This window comes from Chanodichthys erythropterus, chromosome 24, assembly GCF_024489055.1.
Source record: "Chanodichthys erythropterus isolate Z2021 chromosome 24, ASM2448905v1, whole genome shotgun sequence".
In the NCBI taxonomy this organism is placed as follows: domain Eukaryota; kingdom Metazoa; phylum Chordata; class Actinopteri; order Cypriniformes; family Xenocyprididae; genus Chanodichthys; species Chanodichthys erythropterus.
In genome coordinates, this window is record NC_090244.1 from 25,470,718 (window position 1) to 25,485,217 (window position 14,500).

Sequence of the window (14,500 nt, forward strand, 5' to 3'; positions counted from 1 at the left end):
GTGTATTGTGGGTTTACAAGGGGGGTGAAGTATTGTTTGTGTTCGTTGTTCTTTTTTTTTGTAATTGTACTTTTCTGGTTGTTTTCCTTGAATGCTGTATGGTTTGTTTTTGATTTTGTGTTATGTTTAAGTTGATTAGCTAATTTTTGTACATCCTTGTCACTATTCACATCTTTAAGGATTATTTTGTGTATTTGTTTTTGTTGGTGTAATTATGTAGCATTTTCTTTGTACTCTGTGTGTTTAATGATTTCTGTGTATGTATGGTTCTTTTCTTGGTTAGGAGCTAAGTGTCTTGGAGCAAGGGTGGGGGGTGGGTGTGACTCGTGTTTTGTGATGTGTGGTGTACAGTGTGTGCACTGGTGTGTATGAAGGTGATGTATTAATTTGGTTAATTTCTGTTGATGTTTTTTTACTTATTTGAATGTTGCTGGTGTTTTTTGAGCCCCCCCCCCCCCATCCCCCCATCCCTGTATGCTGCCCTTGTGATGTATAACTGAGTGATTAGTAGAAATATTGTTAATATTTGATATTGTTTGTTTCTAATGAAATCTGAACTAGTCGGCGCTGTACTAATCTTTCAATGTATTGAACATTTTTTTTCCTGTTCTGTCTTTGATATTGGTGTTTTGAACAATTTTTACTAAATGTTAAATGTATTAAAATGAATTTATTTGCTCATCCACGTCTCCTGTCCTGTGAAGGGAAAAATCTGTGCAGCCTATTTACTGGGTTGGTTGATGGGCTGGTATTCCTTGGTTGGGAGTTTCCAGGTGGTGTAGGTGTTTCAGAAATTCCACTTCTCGCTATATATATATATATATATATATATATATATATATATATATATATATATATATAGTAAAATTATTACAAATTCGAAATAAAACATGGGAAAATATAAATAAATTAAAAATCTATTTAAATGCATACACCTTGTGCCCCTTTTCCACCAGCATTGGTTCTGGTGCTAGTTCCCATTCCATTTCCACTGGTCCTACACTGGCCATAAAATCTTGATCTGGTGTGGCACCAGGAACCAATTATCAATTAAAACGTAGATAAAGTTTTTCTAACAACATTTTTTTGGCTAGCTAGCTGCTGTGTTAATGTCTGCAGTAAAAAGTAGTTCTTAACACAAAATGCACAAAAACCCAATAAAATGATCCAATAACAAGAGTCCAAAAATGAAAATGTTGCACTCCTGCCAAAACAGAAAGCTCACAAAAGAAAAAAAATGAGGAGAAAAAAAAAAAAAAATGGAGAGAACCACAGCTTTATAACCCGTTCTGTCACCGTTCAGTTCTCAAGATTGCAAGGCTGAGCACCACCTTTGGCATGAGAATCAGCACCATCTTGGTGGAAAAGGGGTTTGTAAAATGCTTCTGGTGCATGAACCAGTTTGAGAACCACCATTATATAGAAACTAGCAACAACCGAATTCTACAGGGAAATGAATGCAAACACCAGACATACAGCAAGTATCAACCACATCTGATCACTTTGATCTCTGGATTATTTTGAGGTGTTTACCCAAACGCATTACACGTTCACGCATTACACACATTAATTCACAAAAACAATGCTCAATACATTAATTAACTGACACTCTGCACATGCTGATGTGTGATATGTGAATCAAGAAGGGCTGTTCACACTGAGATTTTATCATGGGACGTGAATATACTGTAAATGTACTACTGGCGTGTGTTTTAGTGTGTTTTTTTTGCTCACAGTAAAACAACATAGGCTCATTGGAGAAACGTGCCTCTACCTGCATTTTTGCAAAACTCCAGAAGCGTAACTATACATATACAGTAATTCACTGCAGTTTTCATCTGTAATGAACATGAGCAGAATCAACAACATTTATATCTTTTCACAGTGTTGTAGTACTTGAGACTCGGACTCGGTCTCGAGACCATATTGTAACGGTCTTGGTCTTGTCATGGACTCTTGTGCATATTGACTTGGAATTGACTCATACTCGTACATATTAGGACTCGGACTCATTCCCGAGACCACTCGAGTCCCATTCAAAATATTTCATGACTATTAGCCTACTGTATGTTAATGTTCGGGGGGCAAAGAGCAATGATAATATTGTGGTCAATAAAACAAAATGCATTTGAATTATAGTTAACATGACAATGTGTACAATAGAAATAAATCGCTCAAAAGTCGGAAAATTCGTCAGTGTGAGGCGTTGCCATAATGTGTTGCTATGGGCTGCGTGCGTGTGCGACTGACTGAGTTTCCACAGTCTGTTCCAAATTTCTTTCGAGCCATATATGGTTCTTTCACTGAGTGCCTATGGCTCGACGGAAGAAAAAAATAAACCAAACAACTTTTTAAAACTTTTTTTCCCCCATCAATAATCAAAGCTAGCTTGTCGATTTAAAATATTACATAATTCACCAATGCCAGTTTGTCATGTATAACACCCTAACCAATCGTGATCTGGCTGGCACAACAACTTCAAATTTCATTGGACAACATAAAGTGGAAATTACATGGACAGACGAGTGATTTCTGTGGTTTGTTTCATTTTATAAATTAAATTGCATCGCTGACAAAATGGATGTTAACTGACCACAAAGCGAAAGTCGCATTTATGGTAAGTATTCAATTCATTTAGTGTTGATACACCGTTTACTATTTGATGAAACTAACATAGTTAATGAAGCCAAAGCCAAATGATGCCACCTACAGGCCTGCTATGCTCATCAAACCTGCATTTATCTAATCAAAAACAGCAATATATATTTTAAAAATATTATTACAATTTAAAATAATGGTTTTCTATTTGAATATACTTTAAAATTTAATTTATTTCTGATGCAAATCTGAATTTTCAGCATCATTACTCCAGTCTTCAGTGTCACATGATCCTTCAGCAATCATTCTAATATGCTGATTAATTTTCAAAGTTGGAAAGTGGAAACCGTTTTGCTGCTTAATATTTTTTATAACATGCTGTGATCCTTCAAATCCTTCTTGATTTAAAATCTTCGATTTAAAAATGTTAAAAATAACAGCATTTATTCTAAATAGAAATCTTTTGTAACAAATTACCTTTACACCACCTTCTATGTGGCCTTTTTTACCCTTAACTGATAATATTTTTTAAATCAATATCACTCTAAGTAAATAAAATACAGTGTACATGCCATGGTATATTTGATGAGTATGGTGCCAATTTTATTGTTTCCACCAAACATTTACATATTCTTTTAGATTTCTTTTAGAGGTCTTTAGATTTTTTTAGGTCTTGTCTCACACCCAACCCTATGTGAACTTTAAAGGAACACTCCACTTTTTTTGAAAATAGGCTCATTTTCCAACTCCCCTAGAGTTAAACAGTTGAGTTTTACCGTTTTCAAATCCATTCAGCCGATCTCCGGTTCTGGCGGTACCACTTTTAGCATAGCTTAGCATAGTTCATTGAATCTGATTAGACCGTTAGCATTGCGCTTAAAAATGACCAAAGAGTTTTGATATTTTTCCTATTTAAAACTTGACTCTTCTGTAGTTACATCGTGTACTAAGACCGGCGGAAAATGAAAAGTTGTGATTTTCTAGGCTGATATGGCTAGGAACTATACTCTCATTCAGGCGTAATAATCAAGGAACTTTGCTGCCGTATCATGGCTGCAGCAGTGCAATGATATTACGCAGCGTCTCTCACAAACGTCTCCATGGTTGCAGGGCACGCTTCCCTGTGCAAACAGGGGCTCACAGGCGCTGCGTAATATCATTGCACTGCTGCAGCCATGGAACGGCAGCAAAGTTCCTTGATTATTACGCCTGAATGAGAGTATAGTTCCTAGCCATATCAGCCTAGAAAATCACAACTTTTTATTTTCCGTCGGTCTTAGTACACGATTTAACTACAGAAGAGTCAAGTTTTAAATAGGAAAAATATCAAAACTCTTTGGTCATTTTTAAGCGCGATGCTAACGGTCTAATCAGATTCAAAGAACTATGCTAAGCTATGCTAAAAGTGGTACCGCCAGAACCGGAGATCGGCTGAATGGATTTGAAAACGGTAAAACTCAACTGTTTAACTCTAGGGGAGTTGGAAAATTAGCCTATTTTCAAAAAAAGTGGAGTGTTCCTTTAACTTGTCTTGGAGTCCAACCTCTTTGGTCTCGGTCTCAATTCGGACTTGACCCTCTCTGGACTCGGTCTTGACTCTGACTCGAAAGAGCTGGTCTCGACTACAACACTGCCTTTTCACACAAATTATGATTATAGGGCAGATTATTGATTAATATAGATTTTGATGTGGTTGCTTGCACAATACTATGACCGCAAAACAATTTTACCATATTGCATGATCTCTGAACTAATAAATATTGACATTATTTACTATATATTGACAATATTCACCACACATTTCATTTCCGAACTGCTGTGATAGCAACCAGTGTAATAAAACATTCCCAGATTCATGTTTATCTGTTTCAGATAAATATGAACACACTTTTAGCATCACTGACTGGACATTTCATTTTGACAGTTTCACAAAATTTGCAAGAAGCAACGTAATATCATTTAGCAGAAATGTCGCTACAGGCACATTTTTCCAATGAGTCTGGGTTGCAGCAAAATAACTTCTCTTCCATCTTGCTGACACTACTACAATATCTCACAGGAAATAGGAGATATCTCACAGGTTTACTCCCATTGGTAGATGCCGAATTTCACTGCTTATTTGCATGTTAAAGTTAAACCAGACATTTTGTCAGTGTGAACACCCTTGAGTCATATTCCCATTGGGAGCTAAGCATGCACAACACAACATGATACAGTAGGAGGCACACTCACAGAACACACCATGACAGGGGATTTACACTATAGGAAATACAACAAACAGCACATAGATTGGCCACACACCAGAAATAGTTGTTCATGAACTTAATGGTCATTTTAACAGGTCTCAAACAAGTATATTATTTCTAAAGAAGTAATAACAAAGCATCACAATCTCAGCTGAAAGTCTATTTAAAGGCAGGCTCACCTCCTCCTCTTCCCAGTCAATCAAATCCCAGTCGTAGGTTAACTCCGCTCTTCTCCTCTTCCAGAACTCAAGGAATACCGTGGCTGAGATGGTACAGAAAGAAGAGGTAAGATATGAACATGAAGACCTTTGAAATACAGGACAGTTCTATTCAAAGGCTTTAGCCACTGTTATTAAAGTAAGGGAAGCTCATCTTAGTCAAAAATATACTCAAAGTACATACATGAACATAAGTGCTTCAACTATGCAAACTCAATTTCAGGCATCATTAAGATTGTAATTTTCATTGTTGAAAGGGATACCGTTTTGGCATTTGCATAATCTTCTTCTATGGTGAATTTTTTTTTTTTTTTTTTTTTTTTTTTTCAGGTAAATTACAGTCAGTAACTAACTCTTGAGGAAGTTTGTTTTACTGTCAAAATGTATAGCCCATTCAATCCTACTGTATTTGTGACAAAAGGTTTGAAAAATATGTTGATGTATTTTACATCATGATGTATTTTTTAGGTGTCAACTATAAATGAAAGTGCAGACTGTCATAATTTAACGTGAATTTTTTTTACATGGGTGATGTAGTTGCTTAATTTCTGTTTGCCTCTCTGAACATCTAAAAAAGAAATATAAAAACCTTTTTAAAAATCAGTACACATACAAAGTTCACATTTAGTTCACATTTGATTCATATAACTTTTAAAGCAGTGGTTTATAGTAATAATTCCAGTATTACTCAGAGGTCTAGTTTTAAGTATAATTCTTTTGAAGTGATGGTGCTTTATGTAACGTTATCTAGTGTAAGTGATAAATCCAGTTTGACATTTGTACTGGCTATACAGGCCACCAGGGCACCATACAGTCTTTATCAAAAATAAATAAATAAATAAATAAAATTGCTGATTTACTATCAGAATTAGAACTGGCTGCAGACAAATTCTTAAATGTTGGTGATTTTAATATCCATGTAGATAATGAAAAAGACGCATTGGCATTGTCATTTACAGACATTCTAAACGCTATTGGAGTTAGACAAGACGTGTCAGGACCCACTCATTGTCATAATCATACTTTAGATCTAATATTGTCATGTGGAATCGATGTTGATGCCGTTAATTCTGCAGCAGAGCGAAAACCTCTCAGATCATTTTCTAGTCTTGTGTACTACATTTCACCAAGGCTGCAAAACAAACCTCCTGTTAAAATATAGTAGAACTATCACTAAAAATTGCTTTATAAATAACCTTTCTGATCAGATTCTACTCCTCGGCATATAGCTTAGAAGAACTCAATGTTGTAACAGAAACTATTGACTCTTTTCTAGCACTTTAGACATGGTTGATGCTTTGTGTTTAAAGAAGATTAAGGAAAACAGTCTGACGCTGTGGTATGACAAGCACACTGAGGCTCTTCAAAGCAACCTTAAGAGCAGCCGAAAAATGTAGCACAGTTGGAAGAAAACAAAACTAGAGGTATTTCGCATTTTGTGGAAGGAAAGTGTTATTTTATACAGTGAGGCCTTAAAAACTGCTAGATCTTCTTACTTTTTGACTCTCATATAAGAGAATAAACACAACCCTAGGTATTTACTTGATACAGTGGCTAAATTAATGAGAAATACAGCTTCAATTTCAGACTTTTCAAACAGCACAGTAGTAATGACTTTTTGAATATCTTTACTTGCAAGATTGATACTATTCACAAGAAAATTATAACCATGCAACTAACACAGGATGAAGCTCCCAATTTTGGGACTGTCCAGCAAAATGCTGGAGGGGTGGTCACCCTGTCACAACTGTGTTCCTTTATAGAAAGAAACGGTATCTGTGAGGATTTCCAGTCAGGATTTAGACCATGTCATAGTACTGGAACTGCTCTCATGGTTGTATCTCTCTTTTAGTGATACTGGATCTTAGTGCTGCATTTGATAATAGAGACCACAATATCGTAAATTACTTTGACATTAGTGAAATTGCATTGGCATGGTTTAAATTATACTTTTATCTGACCGTTACCAATTTGTAGCAGTAAATGAAGAGGTGTCACATCGAACTTAAGTATGGAGTACCGAAAGGTTCAGTACTAGGGCCGTTGCTTTTCATCCTGTACATGCTAGCCTAGGGAGATATCATTAGGAAGATTGGTGTTAGCTTTCACTGTTAAGCTGATGATACTCAGCTCTATATTTCTTTACACCCTGATGAAACACACCAATTCTCAAAATTAACGGAATGCATAGTTGATATAAAATATGGGATGACTGATCTGTCAAGTCTTCGTTGTCAGTTAGGAACCTGGGTATGCTCTTTGATACCAACCTTTCATTTGAAAGCCACATTTCTACCATCTGTAAAACCACATTTTTCAATGTTAAAAATATATCTAAATTACAACATATGCTTTCAATGACGAATGCAGAAAAGTTAGTTCATGCGTTCATGACCTCAAGGCTATATTATTGTTACTTCACGCTTAATAAACAAACTCCAGCTGGTCCTTCTCACTAGAATTAATTTATTAATTTAGTTCCATTTATCTATACAGCAGCTCTGGAGAAAACAGTGATGTCATGGTCCAGCTCACTTCAATTTGCATAGAATGGTGCTCCTCTGGGGCTGGATGCTATGGTACAGACGTGCCCAAGGCTACGTCTGTATGCTTTTTCCCCAATCGCTCTGCTCCCGGGAGTTCTAGAAAGAAGATGCAGCTTCTTCTGGTAGCCCCATTCTGGCTGGCCCGAGTATGGTTTTCGGATCTGTCAGCCCTCCTAGATGGTCTCCCTTGGAGGATTCCAGTCAGGAGGGTCCTCCTATCACAAACCGGGGGCACAATATTTCACCCCCTGCCAGAGATGTGGAAACTTTGGTTCTGGACTATGAGGGGGATCAGTTCCTAAATGCAGGTCTCTCCACTGAGGTGGTCTCTACCATTCTAAATTCTAGAGCTCCCTCCACCAAGAAAATATATATTTTAAGATGGAGAGTATTCACTTTATGGTGCAGAGAGCACAATGTGGACCCAGTTAACTGCCCAGTGGCTTCAGTGCTGAAGTTCTGCAAGACTGTTTTTCTTCCGGTCTTTTCCCATCTACACTTAAAGTTTATGTTGCAGCCATTTCGGCTTTCCATGCACCTGAGGTTGGTGGATCTTTGGGGAAGCACCATTTGGAGTCTTGTTTCCTTTGTGGTACACTGAGGATGAGGCCTACGGCTCCCATCCTGGGATCTAGCCATCACTTAGGAAGGGTTGTCCTTGGCACACTTCAAGCCTTTGGAATCAACAACAATTAAGTGTATTGCTCTAAAGATGGCGTTTTTGTTGGCAATTACATCACTTAAAAGAGTAGGAGATCTGCAGGCCCTGTCAGTTGCCTCCTCCTGCACTGAGTTTGCCCTGGGCAGGGTAAAATTTATTCTCCACCCGAGGCTGGGTTATGTACCTAGGGTACCCACTAATGTGGCCCTGTATACAATCCTTCAGGTCTTCCATCCTCCTCCTCATGTGTCAGTGGAATAGAACACGCTACATTTACTTTGCCCTGTCAGAGCTCTTGAGGTCTATATGCATAAGATATCACAGAAGAGAAAGACTGACCAGTTACTGGTCTGCTTCGGGCCCCCTAAGAGGGGGTGCCTGGCTTCTAAACAGACAATTGTGGATTGTAGAAGCTATTTCTTTGGCTTATGAGGTGCGTGGCCTGCCTTTATCTCTTCATGTCAGGGCTCATTCCAGTAGAAGCGTTGCTTTCTCCAGAGTGTTGTTGTTAGGGGCATCCCTGCAGGAAGTTTGTGATGCAACTGGGCTGTACTCCCCACACACATTTATAAGGTTTCACAAGGGGTCACGAGTTCTTCTGTCCTGAGTTGTGCCGGGACAGCTTCACACCAGGAGAGGCATTTGTCAGCATGACGAATTGGGTATTTTGTTCCCCAAAGCGTCAGCAGGGACACAGGGCAAATTCCCTCGAAAGGGAATGTCTTGGGTTATGCATGTAACCATGGATCCCTCAGAGGGTAATGAGACACTGTGTCCTCTTGCCATATTTGCTGCATGCCTGGATAAGGCTCACTTCAGCCTATCAAAAGCTGAGGCTGTTGTGTTGCCTGCTTCCCTTTATAGCTTCCGCCTCACACCGGCACACATCACAAGATTATGCAGCACCAATCAAGATTGGACTTATTGTACATGTGTTTCAGATGCAGTCGCGCTGAAGGCGTTCCCCAATTCGCCAGCTGGGATGTAGTGTTTCGTTCCCCTCTCAGGGAACCATGGTTACATGCGTAACCTGGGACGTTTTTCATTGTATTTAATTGTGTTCCATCTCTCTTACTGTTTGAGTGCAAGTTTAAGTCCTGTCTTTGTCTGTATTCAAATGAGTTTTCCCCATTTGCAATACTTTAGCTCTGATGAAGGCCTGTGTGCCAAAACATGTAAACATGGCAAAATAAAGGATAGATTTTTTTTCTAGCTTTAAAAATCAATTCCTCCACTCCACAATAATTGCTGGTTTTGTTTTTGTGTTCAGATCAAAAGTACTTTTCCACACACTTTGTTGATTTCATGAAGTTGTATCAGAATAACGCCACAATTGTGACCAAAAAACAAACAAACAAAAACATTGTCTTGGTGCATGACTATAGAACATGTTATCAGAGACACAGTATCTCACAGAAGTGAATACACCCCTCACATTTTTGTAAATATTTTATTATATCTTTTCATGTGACAACACTGAAGAAATGACACTTTGCTACAATGTAAAGTAGTGAGTGTACAGCTTGTATAACAGTGTAAATTTGCTGTCCCCTCAAAATAACTCAACACATAGCCAATAATGTCTAAACCGCTGGCCACAAAAGTGAGTACACCCCTAAGTGAAAATGTCCAAATTGGGTCCAAAGTTTCAATATTTTGTGTGGCCACCATTATTTTCCAGCACTGCCTTAACCCTCTTGGGCATGGAGTTCACCAGAGCTTCACCTGTTGCCACTGAAGTCTTCTTCCTTCTGTTTGAGGATGCCCCACAGGTGCTCAATAGGGTTTAGGTCTGGATACATGCATGGCCAGTCCATCACCTTTACCCTCAGCTTCTTTAGCAAGGCAGTGGTTGTCTTGGAGGTGTGTTTGGGGTCATTATCATGTTGGAATACTGCCCTGCAGCCCAGTCTCCGAAGGGAGGAGATCATGCTCTGCTCATTCATGGTTCCCTCAGTGAACTGTAGCTCCCCAGTGCCAGCAGCACTCATGTAGCCCAAGACCATGACACGCCCACCAACATGCTTGACTGTAGGCAAGACACACTTGCCTTTGTACTCCTCACCTGGTTGCCAAGTTTTTCATAAACATTGTTTACACATGCTTGTCACCATCTGAACCAAATAAGTTTATCTTGGTCTCATCAGACCACAGGATATGGTTCTAGTAGTCCACATCCTTAGTCTGCTTGTCTTGAGCAAACTGTTTGCGGGCTTTCTTGTGCATGAGTGGAACCTGTCCTGATAAACCACTGTATGGTCTTGGCATTAATGGCTGTGTGTTGAGTTATTTTATTTTGTTAAATTTACACTGTTATACAAGCTGTACACTCACTACTTTACATTGTAGCAAAGTGTCATTTCTTCAGTGTTGTCACATGAAGATATAATAAAATATTTACAAAAATGTGAGGGGTGTACTCACTTCTGTGTGATACTGTATGTGTTCATCAGCATTTCAATAAGCAATCAGAATGTTGGGTTAGAATTATTCATGTTATAATTTTTAAATCTCACTGGTAGATATTCAGATTCAATCTAGATACAGAATGTACTCAGCTAGCTTATTCAGAAGCATTGATTTTTGACAGTATCATAGGAACTGATTTATGCACTAAAAATGAATACTAAATAAATCAAATTAAAAATAAGATAAGTTCTGTGAGATTTTCAGGATTAAATTTAACTGTAAAAAAAGAACAAAACCATCTGTGTTCTGAGTTCACGTCGCACATTTCTACCAAAGGACTGTATGACCCACTTTTGTTTATTGCAAAAGAGCTTGAAGGGAAGAGACAGACAGAGAGAGAGACCAAGAAGAGAGACAATGTTTAATTTTTAAAACAGTTTTCATCCCGAAAGCGGTCTTCACATTTCATCTTTCAGGAATTCAACTTGCAGATCGGTCTGGGTCTCTCTATCAGGAACAGTATGATCTCCATTTTCTAATAATACAATTATGGCCCAGTTTTACAGACAGGGCTTAGATTAAGCCAGGATTAGATCTTAGTTTAATTAGGATATTTAAGTAGATTTATATGTCAGTGCAAGTTGCTTTCAGTTAAAACAGCTCAAACATGCATTTTAGTCTGGGACTAGTTTAAGCCTTGTCTGTGAAACCGGGGGAACAACAGGATCATGCTGTATTTACAGATGATGCGCCTTGTATCAAATCACTATGGGGCACAATTTGTCTCGTATTTTTCATAAACATTGTTTAATAAGGTCTCTTCAGTGGGAAGAATAACATAGTATCTAATAAAAGAAAATCAATATCTCAAGTAGAAAATAAATTCATCCATTAGCTGAGCAACATCCAGTGAGATGGAAAAATTCTAAGTTTTCTGCAGGTATTATCACCTTCATTAAATGTTCCTAATGCATATATGGATTGCCTTATTTTTTTTTTCATCATTTACAGCATATAATTGTTTTTTTGTTTTATTTTTTTTTTTACCTGGTAACTGTGCAAATTCCATGCTCTTACGTAACGCTCTCTGTAGTGATTTATGTGAAGGTCAAAGCATGACATGATTTTGTTAAGAGGTGCATTGAAGTCCTGACCTCAAAGTCATGATGCCTTTGCTCTCTCAGTTAAGTTATACACTGAAGGTAGCAGCCTATTGAAGGTGTGGTCATGATGAGATGATGCGAGCCCTTCATTTTTGGTTGCCCTCCCTCCAATATTATCTTAAGTGTTAACTGCTGAAGCAGCAGCTTATTGGAGGAGTGGTCATGGCGAGATGATGCAACACCTTCAGCTTTAGTTGCCCTCCCTCTAGTATGTCTGGAGGTTTTAGAGTTGAACTGCTGAGGCAGCAGCTTATTGAAGAAGTGGTCGTGTTAAGATGACCCCTTCACTTTTAGTCTGAGCTTCTTCCAGCTCAGCTGGTGAAACTGCTGAGAGGCATCCATTTTAGAAGGGCTGGTCGTGGTGAGATGATGCGACCCCCTCACTTTCTGCTATTCTCCCTCCATATTCTGGAGGTGTTAGCAATAAACTGCTGAGGCAGCAGCTTACTGAAGGAGTGGCTGCTGTGGGATGATGTGACCCCTTCACTCTTTAGCTGTTTTGCCAAGGTACAACCACTTTTCAGAATGTGGTGAGAAGTGGAAGAGTGGCTAAACTCTTAAGGTTAGAGTCTGTAATGCTGAAATTCTCTGTAATACTCAAGTACCCCTTAAGGTAGAAGCAGATGGATGGAATTACGATGGGTACTTACAATACTCCCTCTAATTCGTTTACCTCTCTCCCCAACTATTGTTGGGTCTTAAAGTAGGGGTATCGCTCCCCTTTGGATTGGTGCTCTACTAAAAATGAATCACTTGCTAAAGTGGGTTTTGAGTAGAGTACTCTAGACAGTGTATGAGCTGCTCTCACCCAAAAATATTGGTGTCTTTAAGTAGGGCTTGAGCTCCCCTGTGGTTCCCTTGGGGTTAAAGCCTGGGTGATGAGAGTTACTGGGCACACTGCATTATGCACTGCTTTCATTTCCATTTATGGGCAGAAGTAGGGATATAGGCTTCACCTTGGAGGAACGGCAACATCGAAGGAGCCTGAAGAGCTAAATACTGTGGGTTTTAGCACCTTGCAAAGGTCATAGTTGAATTACTCCTTTTGATGAGCTACTCCCTAAGGGCTTTGTTAAAGTATTGACATAGCTCGCACTTTAATAAGGCCCGGGTATAATTTACTTTCCGTGCCCGGAAGCATCTCACGCGCAGTCGTATCCGCACATCTTTCAAAGTATACTCAACCGCAGATGCGCGCAGTTGACCGAGTTCGACATGTGCAGTACAATTTTTTTCTATAATCTACCAGACATCGGAGGGCATTACTGAGTCATGTCATCAACGGGACATTTGCTGGGCAGGATCAGAGAAGAAAAGTAGTGCATCCACCATTGCAACATAGTTCAGAAGATACACCAAGAGAACAAGAATCAAAAATGGAGAAGGATATGCTATGTACTTAGTCTGGGACTAAGTACATAGCTTAGTACTATGTACTAAGTACTATGTACTTTCTTATCTCTTTGCACAAACGCTCGTCAAGTTTGCCGTCCATTGTCGTGTTTTCCTCCTTGTTTCATGAGTGTTGTTTTTGAAATGCTCTTTCCACACTCTTCTTCGATGACTGCACAACTGTGCTCAGTACTGTGCGTATTGCCACCTAGCGGACTCTTCTGTCCCACTGTTGCACGCACACCATCCACGCTGTCTCGAATATGGGCTGCATTTCGGTGTGCGGTTGTCCGCGAGCCCTCAGGATGACGAAAATTACATCATGCAGACAGTGCACGAACGCGGACAGCCGAAGTATACTTTGGGCTTTAGAGCTTTTGCTCTTGAGGCCTTTAAAGCTTTTTGCCTACCCTGCAAGAGATAAAGGAAGGTTGTAAAGGCTGTGACTTCCCTTGCAATAGAGCTTGGATACCTTTTCTTACTATTAGAGAAAAACATTGAGCTTAAGTACTGGCTCCACTAAGCAGTCTATGAGTCACAATTAGCACCCTGGGGGTTGACGCTCTGACTCTAGTGATCTGTAGAAACAATTTATATTATGCCCACACTGTTTGTGCATATCCACAGCATAGTCAGACAGGTGTCCCCTCAGCATGGCCTAGTGATCTAGGTTACACATGTAACCATGGTCCTGAAAAGGGGAGCGAAACATTGCGTCTTGTTGCCATGCATGAAGTTTGCCTGCACACCTCAAAAGAGTTGATGACGTGTCCTGCAGGCACCCTTGTATTCAGACACTGGTCACGGTGAAGGTGTTCCCCATAGCATCAACTCCATCTCATTCCCCTTCTCAGGGAAACAGGGTTACATATGTAACAGACATTTTGAGTCAAAAGATAGAGCCAATGAGATATTCTAGCATGAGTTTGTATGGATAAAAGAGACCATTGAGTGATTTGAAAGACATGAAGGTAGCACTGTTTTGTTGCCATAGACAGTGATCAAATATAGCCTACAGTTTGGCCAACAGAAAGTGAAAATATTAATTGCAGTGTTTGACCAATTAGAATCAACTATTAAAGAGAGCCATAGAAAGAAAACTTAGGGCATACATTCCTGTAATTAAAAATGCGACTGAACATCTGTGTTCATGGCCTATATTTATATTTTAATTCTAGCATTTCTTTAGTTCTATTGTTCTATGCCAAGCTTCTAAAACACTGATGGGGCATTTCCGAAGTGTTAATGAATGGTCATCCTTGTAGCG

General features: G+C 39.1%; 1 protein-coding gene across 1 annotated transcript in view; it reads right to left on the reverse strand.

The window, feature by feature from the left end:
• ano3 (anoctamin 3) overlaps positions 1 to 14,500 on the reverse strand; it is a 105,266-nt gene that overhangs the window by 14,204 nt on the left and 76,562 nt on the right. Inside the window, exon 15 of the mRNA XM_067379446.1 lies at positions 5,024 to 5,106. Within this exon, the coding sequence (XP_067235547.1) occupies positions 5,024 to 5,106 (83 nt within the window). The remainder of the gene's footprint in view (positions 1 to 5,023; positions 5,107 to 14,500) is intronic.